Source organism: Astatotilapia calliptera, chromosome 4 (assembly GCF_900246225.1).
Source record: "Astatotilapia calliptera chromosome 4, fAstCal1.2, whole genome shotgun sequence".
Taxonomy (NCBI): domain Eukaryota; kingdom Metazoa; phylum Chordata; class Actinopteri; order Cichliformes; family Cichlidae; genus Astatotilapia; species Astatotilapia calliptera.
Window position 1 is genome coordinate 2,165,013 of NC_039305.1, and position 15,657 is coordinate 2,180,669.

General features: G+C 42.4%; 1 protein-coding gene across 1 annotated transcript in view; it reads right to left on the reverse strand.

The window, feature by feature from the left end:
- Positions 1-14,008, reverse strand: part of LOC113020195 (xylosyltransferase 1-like) — a 38,922-nt gene extending 24,914 nt beyond the window's left edge. Inside the window, exons 1-2 of the mRNA XM_026163958.1 lie at positions 12,981-14,008; positions 1,800-2,352 (exon numbers count right to left, since the gene is read on the reverse strand). Coding sequence (XP_026019743.1) covers positions 1,800-2,352; positions 12,981-13,265 — 838 coding nt within the window. The 5' untranslated portion in view covers positions 13,266-14,008. The remainder of the gene's footprint in view (positions 1-1,799; positions 2,353-12,980) is intronic.
- Positions 14,009-15,657: the final 1,649 nt, after the last annotated feature.

Below are 15,657 nucleotides of genomic sequence, written 5' to 3' on the forward strand. Positions count from 1 at the left end.
ATAATCATATAAATTAACCCTCAAACGGCCCTGAGTAAATCATTAGTCAGCCTTTCCAAAAATAAGACTACAAACTGCTTGTTTAATTAGGGTGTAATTATGCTGGATGAGCATCGTCCTCCTCTGTGTCCATTCATGCTTCAAGTCCCTGAAAATAGAGCTGGCACCCGTGAGGGATGCCTCTTTGCATCTACGGCACGTGCTCAGTTAAAAATGTTTCTGAAGGGGTAAATTTGGAAGGCAAAAATCCCTTTTCCACTTACTGCAATCTGCCACTTCAAAGCAGCCACTTGTTCATGTCCTTTCTGTCTTGAAATCTGTCGCCCATTCATTTGCTGACAAATGAATCACTATGTTAACATGAAAGGATATTTCAGACCTAAAATCATAGGTTAATACATGCAGACTACGAATAAATCTCGAGGTGCTCATACACGTGGAAATTTAGTCGCACTGACACCCGGAGCAGACTGCAAGCGATGGATCGCAGCACCGCAGCTGTCAGCTACATCGAGGTAGAGCACATTACTGAACGTGCAATTTACAGATTATCAAAGTGATCTGTTTATATCTTCATGCCAGCTTCAGACAAAGAGGGCGGGCAGCTTTCATCTTGATGCCACCTACACATCCATCCTTCAGATGGTCAAGAAGAAACGTCCTGTGTTTTGAGCCCTGAGTTTCGTATTTTTGGACATTTGCAGACGTATTAAAAACAAAGACATGCATCAACTTATCATGTTTTTCTTTATATCTTCATCATGTCACCATTTATACTCAGATGGCATAAACGGCTGTTCATAGACACCAAACAATAAACAATACTAAATACATATACTTCTTCACAAGCTACATGTTCATTATATAAACCAAAGCATGGATTACAGGCACTGTTACCGTCACCGCTTGATGAACAATCATTTCACAGATTTGCATGACAATACATCCCTGGTACCTTCACTGTAACTGATGTCATGTAAACAACAAAAACATTTTATCATCTTTGCCACATTAAAAATAAATAAATGCTTGTGAGACAGCTCACAATGTGAAAGCCGTCTGAAGTGAGGTTTATTCGCCCCGGGCAATTGTCAATCCTGGTATCCAGGGCAGCTTATACAGTAAGTTTCTTTCAGACTGAATAATATGTCTACATGCGCTACAATCATAGTAAGAGTAAGCATGTCTCCATTAATGTCGAGTAATCTCTGTAATCTGATTGTGTTAGTGTTTAGCATGTCTGATGTTTTGTGTCTTCCTGCATCTTTGTCGAGTCTTCGTCTGTGTCAGTTGTTCTGTTTAGGTTACTTCCTGTTTTATTTTGACAGTATAGTGTCTTTGATGAGTTTCAGCTGTTTCCTCCCTCCTGTTTCATGTGTTTCTCTGAGCCTCTCTGCTTCTTTGTGTCCATCTGTTTTATTCTTGGACTTTATAAACATAACAGATTGTTCAACCTCTGCTTCATCAAATCGATCTGGAGCCTGCGTTTGGGCTTTTCACCATTCATGACAGTAATGAGGATGACTATGATTCACTATTCTATTTATTTTATTCAGAGGTCCTCAGTTCGTCTTCATCCTCATCTGTTTTAGCTTCGTTCGCACAGTCACCTCCCTTTATTCTGATTGGCTCTCCCTCACAAAGAGAAGGTTTGAACAACATTGATGCAGCAGAAAATAAAACATTCCTTTAACCTACAATTTAAGGATTTTTATGACTTTTGTGTTTTTTGTTGTTGGTTATGTGAATAATATGAAACGCGTCTGTTGTTACCTGCACACACTGAGATGTGATCTTACCTTCTGCGGGGCAGTAGCGAGGAACTTTCTCGGGCATCAGCGTCCCCTCCTTGTGTTTGCAGTACACCTCTACTATCTGCTGCCGGCACTCCCGGCTCTTGGCTCTGGAAAGAGCTGAAATGGCTTCTTTACCGCTGATCTCACACTGCAGCTGCTCCTTCCTCACCTCCAGACCAGGCGGCAGCGGAGGAGAAGCCGGCTTCTTGGTCTGGTAGAACGGCGAATCCGGATTGGACCCCTGAGCCGGCGCTGCAACCGTTGGCAGCTTGGGGTGGGCTTTACGGGTGTGGGTGTGGTTGCGATTGTGGCCCGGCACTCTCGGTTGGATGGGAGGGTACTTGAGGACCTCGTTGGCAGATTTTCCCAGCATGCTTTGCGCTTGGCTCTTTTCTAGCTTACGTTTGGCATTTCCGACCGGCACTCGCTGGCTATGTGATCGGGCCCCCAGGTTGCTGTTGCTGTCGATGGTGTCAAAGTCTTTGGGGACCGAGTTCTCATTATTGTTGCTGTCCAGGCGGACTTTCTCTTTGGGGCGGTGCGAGTGGTAAACGTTCTGCAAGGAATGACAAATATAGTTCTTACATAAAGCAAAAATTAAATAAATTAAATCAAAGAAAACTCTTCTTTAACAGTTACAAAGACAGGCTGTGTATCCATTTACAATTATATGATGCATTTTTCAAGAAAAAAAAATTTGCATCGTCATTTTGAATCCAAATACTAAAGTGAGGGACGTGGACCAGCTGCAAGGAAATAAATAACTTCCAGCTAAATCTGAAAGTGATGAGGCTAGAAAGGAAAGTTTGGACAGGACGGGAGCAAAGCTCAAGTCAGGAAGACATTTGAACCCTTTAGGCTCTCCCTGCTTCACATACATGTTAAATGTACGGAGCTCCACGTGTTACACACACGTGAGCTCGTTTATCTCCTTGGAATGAATCAAAGTGTTGTTCCTGCACATCACAATAAAACAGAGCAGAAGCAAAGACTCGTCCACACGCCGGGGTCCACAGCGCTACAATCAGAGCCTGGTGGGCGTCTGTGTTTCAGCAGCATCGCCACATGACCTCGATGAGTATTTTAATCCCACAGATCTCCCCCATATCTGTCTTTCCCAGGATAAAGAGTGCGCACACACACACACACGCACACACACACTAAGCCCCAGCAGGAAGACAGTAATATCAGCTCTTGCCACCTGCTTCTCAGTCAACCTTTCATTATCTCATCTGTAATATCAGCTCAGAGGAAAGAGTGTGTGTGTGTGTGTGTGTGTTGCCGCAGTGAACATTTTCAGCTCTCCTGCCATTATTATAAGTGTGATATCCAGGAATAAAACCTCCAGAGTACAGCGAGAGATAGATTTCTCTCTCTCACACACACACACACACACACACACACACACACACACACACACACACACACACACACACACACACACACACACACACACACACACACACACACACACACACACACACACACACACACACACACACACACACACACCTTTTCCTTCTTGAACCATCTGACTGAGGTTTTTTCTTACCTCTGAAATATGTCGGTCTGGACCAAAGTCTCGAAATTCAACAGAAAACTGTGAAAAACGTCTAAACTTATTAACCTGCCAACAACAATTTACATGCAAACACAAAATAACCACAAAAAGATCTCAAAGACCCCCCCCCCAAAAAAAAAATCCCAAACACAATGAAAACCAAACAGCCACAAACACAGAGCCATCTCAGAGACACAAAACAACCAAAGGAACAAAACCTCAAAGAAATGCAAAGTGACAACAACAGAAGGCCAAACGCACACAAATGAAATCAAAATGACCACAGAGAGGAAAAACTGTTACACAAAAACAAAACAAAGGGAAATGGACTGATTCTTATACAACGCTTCCTGACTCCACCTGAGCACTCAGCGATTTATACAACATCCCTCCTTCACCCATTCAAGTGCTTCCTGTCCAACATTCACACTCATGCATATTCTGATGGATGCATTGGAGAGCTGCTTGGAGTTACGCATCTTACCCAAGAACATTTGGCATGCAGACTGGAGCAGCCATAACCTTACAGACAAAAACATTATCAGAAAGAAACAAAAAAATGACCAAAGAAAAACGAGATGCCGAAAAAACTCGGCTCAGAAACACTAACAAAATGACTCAAACTGACTACAAACATAAAAAAGCAGGACAGCAGGTAGAAAACTGGCGTATGATGATGATGATGATGTTTTTCCTAACAGCTCCTTCAGTGCAAACAAGAAGTCAGAGATTTGTAAATGAAATGTTTTTTGTAATGAGGCCGATTTGATGCAGTTTCAGGAGTTTTCCAAAATGTCCTCGAGCGTTTCAGGCTGTAATTCGCTCGACACAATAATACAAGTTTGTCTCTCCTTCACAGATCCACCTCCAAAGAAAAGCAGAGCGTTTTTTCCCAGAGGGCCGTGCTTTCCATGGAGACCGGCCACAGCTAAAATACCACCGCTTACCTACAAAGACATCATTCTTTACACTCACAGAGGGACTGAGTCACTGCTTTCTTGCTCGTGGTGCTCCTGTGTGAGTCACTTTGCTCTCAGCCGCTCTCCTTCTCAGCAGGTTCCTATTGAAGCCTTCAGACCTCCTGCTGCTCCGCGATAAAGGAGACACACAAGAGACAGGAGAGGCCGTTCCCTCGGGCGCCGGGGGCGAGGCAGGGAAAGGGTAGGAGGAAAGAGACCTGTTGCTCTGACATCTGTTGATTACGAGTTCACACTAATAAGGATAATCTGAGAATGCCTGGATCTGGTGTGGTGACAAGAATGTGCGGTGGTGTTTTCTGGGAATTCTCTGAAGTGAGAGCAGAACAGCCACTTCCACATGTGTGACTATCAGCGAAAAGCTGCTGTGCTCCTCATATTTATCTACATCTTGTAAAAGATCTTGAAGTGTTGACAAAAACGGCAAGAGTGCACAGACACCTGCTCCGAGATATGCACCAGTGAGCCACAACATTAGAAACGCCTGCCTCACAATAGCCACGTTTACATTAACACATTTAACTGGATTAAAAGCCTGACTGGTTATACAGGTCAGCAGTGGGATTGGTCTGTTACATCCACCAACGACATCAACACAACAGGAACATGATGTAGGTCCAAAAGTCACAAATGTGAGCGAAGGTTGTGGCACACCAAAGGTGACCATGCAAAGATAAATGCAGGCGTTTGTTTACATCAGAACTTCTACTTCTTACTACAAAGTAGGGCTGCCACAAACGATTATTTTGATAGTCGACTAGTCACCGATTATTTTTGCGATTAGTCGACTAATCAGATCATCATCCATTGGACGTAAAACTACAGCTTATTGCACCAGCAGCATCTGCTCTTATATAACTATCATTAGCTTACAGCTTTAAGTGTGCTAACTAAAAATAAAGACAAGATGATAGTTTATTAAATTTTAATGAAATTTGCAGATTGTTTCGGTGAAGTTTAATAAACTCCTTGCTATCTAAACTATAACAGGACACCGGAGTAAATTCTCCAGCATCTCACACTTCTGATAATCAGCTGTCTGCTTGAGGTTTATTCAGCTGTGTAAAAACTATAACTTTAATCTCAGCCAAACCAATTTACTCAGGAACAAATAAAATACTAAAAAATGCCAAACAATAACATTTTTAAGTTATCTAAGTGACTCATATATCATGTTTAACCTGAGTAGCGAAAGATGGCGGTGGGTTTGAAAACGATTTGCCGGGAGTCCGGTGTTCTCACGGCTCTAGTTAGCCTAGCCCCCGGCTAGCTATCGAGCTAGTGGGTAACAGACGCCTCCGAAAACGTCGGAGCGCTTTTGAAAATATGCGGTGTCCTGATAAACTGAGCAGATATTTGAGGTTTACACAGCTACATTCTCGCCTGAAAATATGTTAAACGTTTATTTTATGACCCAGAAAGAATAATAAGAGTAACATTAAAACTAACTAGCTGCTGCCATTGTTGGAAACTGAGCTGGGCTGCGCTATGAATTCTGGGACACAGCTTCTTCTTCTTCTTCGGGGTTTAACGGCAGTTGGCATCCTTGTACATGCAGTGCTGCCATCTTCTGTTTCAGTCCGTTATTACACTCTTAAATCCTGCTACTTATTCCTGCGTCTTTGGGATCTTACAAAGCTTCAAACGAGGCGTCGACTATTAAATCAGTCGTCGACGATTTTAATAGTCGATTAATCGTGGCAGCCCTACTACAAAGTTAGTCAATTCTCCACAGAATGATCATGGATACTAACGGACCTACAATTCACATCAAATGCCACCTTCACCCTTTATTATCACCCAGTAAAACACAATAAAGTCATGATTCAGTCTTATGAATGAGCCCACAGGTCTCTGTTACTGCTTTTACAGTTCGGACCAAAGTCTGCATTCGTCCACAGAAATGGACATTTTTCATATCAAATGGTTCTTTAATGATTCCAACTACCAAATATCCAGTACATGATGTCTCTAACGTCTGCTCAAATGGCCCCCACAGGCAGGGTAGAAAGAGGCTGTTGTTTTCTTGGCAGCAGTGATTTGGTGTGTTGTGACAGACAGAGCGAGAAAACACCTTCATATAACGCGATAAAGAGCCCTTTCACATGGCTGTAGGCTGCATCTGTACACAGCTCTGGTTATGCATTAATCAAGCTCCTGTGTAGGTGTGTTTACCCTCAGTATACCTGCGGGAAAATGCCGACTGGTGGGCAGTGAAAATCTTATAGGCTGCCTTATGTTGGTCATGTTTACAAATCCATGCATGAAGCAGGAAAGGTTGGCAAAGAGCTTCCGTGGTGCCTGAGATGTTTGAACTCACAGATGGTACGTTTCATAAGGCCTGTAGATTTCTATATGGCTCACAGCGAGAGCCGTTACGCAGACGTTTCTAGTTTTTCTACTGCATCTTCATGTCTTTTGTAATTAATGCATGCTGAATTCAAGCTGTGATCATTTCACTTCTGCATGAAAGTGGAGCCTAAACACAGAAGACATACGAAATGCTTTAAAGAAAATGATGAGCTACAAGCTCATGTGAACGTCCTCGCGAGTAAAAAGAAAACATCAAAAGCTCAAAAACATTTAGTTAATTCCCAGCTTGTGGCGAATGCGTGTTTCTCCCAGGAACAGTTGTTTGCCAGATGGCTGCAGACGGGTCCCCAGGCCATGATTGCCACATTCACATGTTTCGGGGTCACATTTCTGCAAAACCTCAACGCACCAGTCAGGACACTGACTTCCCAACTTAGGAAGTGGGATTGTAGGAGTAGCATGTTATAGCTTGGTAATGGGATTATGATATCGAGTCTCCTACACCACCGCAGTTTGTTTTTGTTAACATGTTTAATCGAGTGTAAGAGCCAACCTCATCTTTTTGCAGCGAAACGTGACAATGAAAATAATCCGATTTAAGATCATGTTGTAGTTTACTTCATACAGTTTGAGCAACTTTGACACCAGACTGTCAGTTCTTCACTGTTAAACATTTGTGGGAATATTGTATGAATTACGTCTTGATGCATGTTCAATCATCCAGGTAAGTAAATCCCCAAAAGTTGATTCTGTTCATCTGGACGCGGCGCCGTCAGAGGGAGAAACGTTTCTCCCTCTGACGGCGCCGCGTCCAGATGTATGAATTAAAAATATTTTTCAGATTCGGCCAGTCTTAATACAACAGTTGGTGATTTTTCTGGGCCTGAATAAACAGATCTGAGTAATCAGACTACTATATTTGGCAATAAGTGCACTGTAGCTCAAAACACACACTGGCACTAAATACACAATAATATGGGAATAGTAAAATTATAATATTCATCATAGTTGATGAATGTCACTATGACACTGAGTGACAGTTTTGGGTTTTTTAATTAGGAATGCTAATTTATTATCCATACAGGATGATCATTATCTCGTCTTTAAAAAGAAACTGAGTCTGCCAAAGCAAAAAAAAGAAGAAACAAACCGACAAAGAAGAGCATCACGTCCCAAAGGAGATGAATGGAGTAATCTGTCTAAATAGAAAGATTGAGAGACAAAGGAAAACCAGAGCCAGATGGACAGAAAGTAAGCTAAATGGACTGTGATGAGGGTTAGGATGGTGCTGTGAAACCTGGCTGAAACCACCGCGGCACCAACAGGGCGCCCCAGGATTACAGCAGGGATTTACATCCATCAATGCCAGATTTACTGAGAATTATATCAAAGAAAATACAGAAAAACATAAAGCAGCTTCATGGTTCTGACAGCAGTCTACGCTGCTAAATCACATATACTGAATTAGATCTGGATCATCGCATCAATTTACAGCTGCTCTGCTGGTTTCAGGCACTGCTACCAGACTCTGCAGGTTTCTCCTTAAAATAAATGTATATATGCATCATTAACAGCATCAGAGAGACAGATCATCCCAATTAATTCTGCATCTGTAAGCACAAATATACAATCAGAGTCAAACAAATCATCTTCAATAACTAGGAGAGCCCTGCAACAGAGGGTCTGCAAACCTTAGATCAAACCTGATTGATCTCAAATCATTGTGCAAATGACCATAATCAACAAAAGTCCAACACCAGGCCCAAAAACAAAGCTGCAACGTCTACACCACAGAGTCAGGACCCAAGATTATAACATTTACTTTTTCCCAAATCACTTTGAAATCAAGTCCAAAAGTTTTGCTCTGATCTCATCATCATGGTGTTGGAAAGCCCCCACCCAACCCTAAAACACAGCCCAAATGTTTCACAATGAACCAAGTCCAGGAACAGAACCCTGATCTCAACATCATGGAACCACTGATGATCCAAAAACAGCCCCCGAGCCAACGACCCTGTCAAGACGTCCAAAAATAGAGACACGTCAGCATCAATGAGTCAGGGACCAAGACCAAAACCAGTCCACGATCAAGATTCAATATCTGTCACCAAGTCCAAAAACAGAGCCCTTATCTCAACATCATGATGTTTAAAAAAAACTTAAAACAACGCTAGAATATTTACGTAATGACATCATGACCCAAACTCAAACTCAGTTTGAACCAAGTCCAAAAACAGAGCCGATGTCGAGTTCGGCCTGAGCCTTAATAAGCCTCATTACACCATCAAGCATGACGTACGGCAGATAAACGTACAGAGCTCCCGTCTCACTTTGTGTCTGTTAAGAACAACTTATTGGTTTCATTCTGGGGCCATCACAGGTTTACAGCTGGTTTAAAGGATATCTGAGACTCCTGAGCGCCACACGTTCATCTTCATGACAATCAGCCGCACACATCAGAGAGGCAGACTGACAGATTGCTAATCTGAAACTTTACTGTCCTCACTCTCCTTTTTTAAACAATGTTCGGTGCAGAGATACAAGCGAGGACACACAGACACACAAACACAGCATTTAGGGATTATTGTACAATCTAAACTAGATTAGAAAGTATAAATCCCATCAGAGAAACACGATCCAAAGAAATCCTCTAATCTGATCTGACCTGGCTGTTAGTGTGTGTATCGGCTCTGACACGCACAGTGTGGTCAGCACTGTACACGTGTGCGCATAGACGGCTCCACGGGGCTTTCTCAGGGTTCACGTTTGATTTAAGAGTTCAGGTTAGAATCAGGATTAGGCTGTGGTCAGCAACCTGGGAAAGCTTTATGTCAAAGTCCTCACGAAGACACAGCTGCAGATTTAAATACCAGCAGTGTTCAGCTTTCCAGCAATGGCTCTGTGTGTGTGTGTGTGTGTGTGTGTGTGTGTGTGTGTGTGTGTGTGTGTGTGTGTCCAACACACTGCAGCCTCGTTTATAACATCCAGTCAAGTGTGTTCACTACAATCCTGAAAGGCGCCACAGTGACACGACTCCCGCATTCATCACACCTTTGAGGTGGAGGACCGCACTCATACGCGACTGCTATGATTGTGTTTCACTGAAGCAGGTTTCCTCTGTTTCTGCACATGCCCAGATAGAAATGTAACCAGGGTTAAGGGCAACTCGTCCCAGGTCTGATGGTTCCTAGCTATCTTCGTCTTGTTCCAACACCCAGCGGTTAATGTTATAGAAAAGTTAAAAAGCCAGAAAACATTCACCTTTAAAAAAATAAAAAATAAAAACTTTGAGGTTTGATGTCCAGGAAGACCCAAAATATTTAATGAAAACATTAAACATTCATGTAGCTGCCGTCCCCTCAGTTAGAACCTGTTAAATATTTAAATATATACATCACAAGACAAAGAAAGGTAAAGATTTTGAAACTGGCTCTTGGGCACATAAAAAAAACGGAAACAAGACTGAAACAGGACGAATGAGGCTGAACTCTCTTTTAAAAAGCTAAAGCAGCTCCTGTTTAACCTAATGGGACAAAAATTGAATAAATCATGATTGTGTTGTATTAAATAGCTCTTTAAACTACTGGTTGAGACAAGAAGGTCATCAGGAAAGTGTTTACTGAGCTCATAGATGAGGGTGAAGTGGGGTCATTTTCCCACAGACTTCTATACAACCCGAAATCTTTTTGAAACCAGAGTCACTGCCTCCTGCTGGCCATTGGAAAGAATGCAAGTTTAAGGCTTATCACCATTGCAGCGGTCCCCAGCTGCAGACCGTTTTAATGTCAGATAATATAAATGCACCAACAACACTGAGAGTAACATCCTCTCTGCCCCTTAATGCTCTCTGGTCACTATGGTAACGAGTAAATATTTTTTTCAAAATAAGACACAACTACAACACGGGAAACCAAGTAAACAATAAAAACCACAAATTTCACACCGAGCCTCAACTCTGGCCTGAACCGTCGCAGCCTGGTGGTTCTGCTCCACTCTGACAGGAAGTGCAGACGATAGAAAAGTAGATAACGCTGCATGTAAACATCGAGGTTTCTGAAGGCTGCCAACTATTTAAAATAGGACATTTCTGAGTAACGAAAGAATTAAATATACTTGTTTTATTTCTGTCTATAAGCACAGAAAGGCTGACGTGTCCAAGTCTGTGACAGACAGGTCGCAGGATCCTCCCAACTCACAGAGGAACGACTTGGATCAACAGCCACATTAATACAGGCTCAGCATTACAGTCATACCTCCAGTGCGATCAGAATATGAGATAAGTCCTGTGCCTTTCCAATCACCCCACCATCACAAACCGACTCCCACAGTGCTCTTCGGTGAATCGGCGCTATCAGTGTTCTCCCGAGAAGTCCAGACTGTGGCTGTTTGGACCCCGTAAACATTCTTGTTCTCTGACACGGATAACACGTCATGTATTTTCTAGAACAACACCAACATCTACTCTTAGTTATCAAACAGCTTTTAAGGAACGGGCCAACATGTTCTCACAAAGATAAACATAAAAGCACACACTCAGTGTTTCAGGGGGAGGAGGCTGTTTTCACTGAGTCCCAGCAAGTGATATTTTATTGGAAATGGGACACTGCTTCCTGCTAACACACACACACACACACACACACACACACACACACACACACACACACACACACACACACACACACACACACACACACACACACCATTAAAACATGTGAGAACAGCTGGATCCCAACAGGTTTTTCTGAACATACAAACACAGGAATCTCAGCAGGATGATAGTGAGTACTGTGCTGTGCCTGAAATGAGCTGTGGAGCATTCACGTGGAGATGAAGATGAAAATCTAACTATGAATGTGAGAAGACAGAAAATTGCTAAAATAGAGATTTTTGGTTTTTGCCTTTAAGGTAAAACTGCTTTAAATTTTAGCTTTCGGGTCAAACTTAACTACAGGTTTGCTAAAGAAATTCTACACAAAGCCTCATTTGTAAAAGTGATTTTACAACTTAATGTCAGAGCAGACCGACTTCCATTAATAACACAAGGTTAAATCTGTTTTCCTAGTTTCTTAAGTGTCGCGACAATCCTTTAATTTTAGTAAGGAAACCTCCCAAAATCCAAGCTTAGAACATTTTCCTCTAAGAACTACTGATTCTGTGCAAAATTACATGACACTAAAATAGGTGTTAGAGCTTGAAATGAAACAGTTTATCAAAATATGATGAAAAAATTACACAAAGTTCTATTGTTGCAAGAATGGACGCCATCACCAAAGCTTTCACTTGATGAGCTGTGTCTTTGTCATAATTACCAAGTTTTACACACAAGACCAGTTTCCACCAATAAAAATTGTTAACTAATTTCCTCAAATGTGATTAAAATTTATGAGGGAAAGGGAGCTTAATTTGAGGACCCGTTTAATTTTAAAACCTCACACCCAAAAAGTTGCTTTAAGGAGTAAAAGTGTTCATTTTACCTCTAACTTAATATTAAATGTTATGTTTTCCCTTTATAAACATATTTCATAAGCCGATATTACAGGGGAGCAACTTCTCTTAACCAAAACTGGCTTAATCATTTCCTAAATTCCTCAAGTGTCAGTAAAATTCTTTAAATTTACCAAGGAAACCGCAAACCTCAATTACCAGGCCCAAACCTCATTCTGTGCAAAAACACCAAAGTACCAGAGATTTAAACGGGACTGCAGAATGAACAGATTCATAAAAACACGGTGACCTTTCACGCTGAAAGTAACACAAATGACGTTTAAAACGTGAGACGCTGCCAAACCAAACTCCAACAACAAAAACAGCCATTTGCACATTTTCTCGGTTGTCGACCCTTAAAATTAGATTTTTGAACAAGACTGGGGGCATTTCTTTTTAAATGTCTGCGTGATCTTTAATTCGGCATTGGTCTTACAATGAATAAAGCGCGTGGTCACCCGTAGTTTTCATTTCATTGTCACAGCAATCAGCTGTTATGAAGCGTTAATGGAAACTGTGTGAGGCTCACAGCTTAAAGTGATGAATTGATTACCTGGTGCTGATACGTTTTTCAACTGTAGCTACGAATGAGAAGGTGGCGCAGTTAACCTGCCACAGCCACCAATAATCGACACCTTAAATTGGCTGTTTTTTAAATTAAGTTTGGCCTACAGACCCATCTCCCTGACGAAAGCGGGCAAACTATTGACGGGAAAGCCAAAACAACAGGCAGCAGCTGCAGCATCTTCTCCGTGGCTGCCATGCGGCTTCCTTCGGCTCATTCCCCGAAAACACGCGTGTAAAAATCTGATTAAAGCGCCTCGTGAAGGGCACATCAGTCAAACCCACCGCCTGCAGCTGCTGCTGATCGGCCGCCTTCCCGACCAGCGGCGGCGGGTCGCCCCTCTTCTGCAGCCCCTTCCGCGGGTGCTCCATGTCGGCTTTGTTGAACCCCCCGGTCCGGTCCTCTCTCTTCTCCCGGCTCCTGGCGCCTCCGTCCCCACCGGTGGAGTCCAGGCTGCTGAAGTTCCACACGATGAGAGTCTGGACCAGCAGGACGGCCAGAGCAGCGACCAGCAGCAGCGCGGACCTGGAGCGCCGGGCCAGCCTGCGGGCGCACGGGTTACCGTTCATCTTCTCCTCCTCCCTCCCTCCGGGTCAGACTCAGACTGAGAGCTCCATCCGCTAAACGCCGACAGCGGGGTGTGAATGCTCCCCTCCGCGGCCAGAGAGCTGCTACTGGCTGGCAGAGAGCAGCAGGAGGAGGAGGGAATTTGGCACAGACTCGAAATGAGGAGAGAGTTTTGGAGGCGGTGAAGAGGACGCAGAGGCCCTCATGCGGCCATTTAACGTCAGTAGTTCAGAGAAAGTCTGAGATTCCCCGAATGCACCAGTGAACGACTCAGGAAATCCTTCCTGCCTGTGGATACATATCTGTACGACTCCCCCATCCAGTAGCTGCACCCTTCATCACATGCTGCAGTGAAGTTTTACAGTAAAATGTCTGTAATTTTCTGGATACGCAAATATCTTAATTATAAATATACATTGGAGCTGTTTCTTATATTTTGTAACGTTGTAATATATCGTATATACAGCCTGTTGCTGTTCTTATTGTCTTGGACCGACTGTAACCACATAATTTCCTCTGGGATTAATAAAATGTTCTGAATCTGATTGTGAAGCGACACCTCTGCAGGGCCGGAGCTGCATTTCTGTAGACAGGAGCAGAAAGCCGTTGTTGCCCCCCCCCCCATGAAACCACACACTGAAAAATTATAAACTGATATTTTTATTTACTTTTCGAGGAAAAATACCAACAACTTTGCCTGAATTGTAATGCTGTGTGATACCAAATAAATAAAGGGAGCTTTATAGAGGAGAGCAGTGTTTCATGATTTATGAGGTGAATCATCATCAACACATTTGAATGATCACTAAATCACTGTGATTTTCACTTTCTGCCATAAATAACACAGTGAACACATCTTTCAGCTTTCATGTACATAATTAAACAGATTGTTTGAGACCTGGAACAGAAATGTGTCTGTGTCTAAAACACTTTAGGCCAGCTTCTGTTGTTTAAATGTGCTATAGACGTTAAATAAAATAGACGTGACGGGGAACGCTGAAAAGTTGGGACATTTTTCACAGTTCCTGTTTGACGTATATTTTTTTCACTTAAAAAATAATGGATCATTTTCAGTGCTGATCTTAGACGATAGAAACAAAGTATCGACCCAGCACTGAAACCCTGTTGATAGCATCGATATGAACATTTTGCTACTTTGTCTCTGTTTCTGTCACCGTGATCACACTGGAGTTTTTTCACTGCTGTTCCAGTTTTCTTTTATAAGGCAGCCCCAGTACAGCTGGTCAAATTTTGGTTTTTGAATGAGCATATAGTAGGAGTCAAACCTGATTTTCGACATGATATTTAAGTAATATTTGTTACTGCTTTCATTATCTGAGTGCCAGCATGTTCAACCTAAACATAGCCCCACCTGCAGTTTCCTCTGGTTCACATTTGGCCTTGACTGAGGATTTAGGCACACGTGAATCATTTATGGATCAATTGTGTGGTGACATCTGGACAACATCTGGATTCAGCACTAAGAAACAAATGGATTATTATCAGGACATCCTTTCCTTCTCACAGTAACCCTGACAGGCACATGAAGGTCGTTATCAACTTTGTAAAAGAGAATATGTTGACTTCTCCTCTAGCAGCAGGGTAAAAATCATAATTAAACAACACCTTTTCTTTCTAGGGAAAGGCCGTATAACTATATATCTTTGTGGTCTCCTGTCAAAAACATGGATGTGGGACCTGCTGTTCTGCTAACCACACCTCATGAATACCATGACGTGTGACTTACAAGAAAATGTACAAGACCTGAAACAAAAGTGAAACTTGGATTTAAAACCGGTTGAACAAGCTAACAGGTGGCTGTGTTACTGAGAAACAAAACAACGGGCCAGTGATTTTTATTCCCCGTCCTCCCTTTAGATCTGCTTCTCCTGCTCCCTGTTCGTCACCTTAAAGAAGAAACAGCATTTTCAACTCCTGCTTCATTCAAAGTGCATTTATTGGGTGTATTTGGCGATTGAAGAATATTCCATGTCTTTGCCTCGAGGTTACTTTTGCAGTTTGCTGTGGGCGTGCACTTTAATTTGACTCAGATCTTGATTTTTAAAAATCTTGACTGGATTTAAAATCCACTGTGGTTGTGTACAGAGGCAAAATTACAAACGTGTGCCATTTTCCAAAAGTCCAGGCCTAACAGCATGTCAGCCATATTCCCATAAGATGTTTTATGTGATGAGAAATGTAAGAGAGGACACAGCAGAGCAATGGAAACTTTAATACTGGTAGGAATGTAGTTGGACAGGTGATTCCCGTTTGCACATGTCCTTCTGATATTTCTGACTGCCTGTAATTCGTCTTACAGACCTATAGGAAAATGTACATTTTGAAAATGCAAATTTGTGCTGATCATAAATCTTTCGTGGAGGAAAAGAAAGT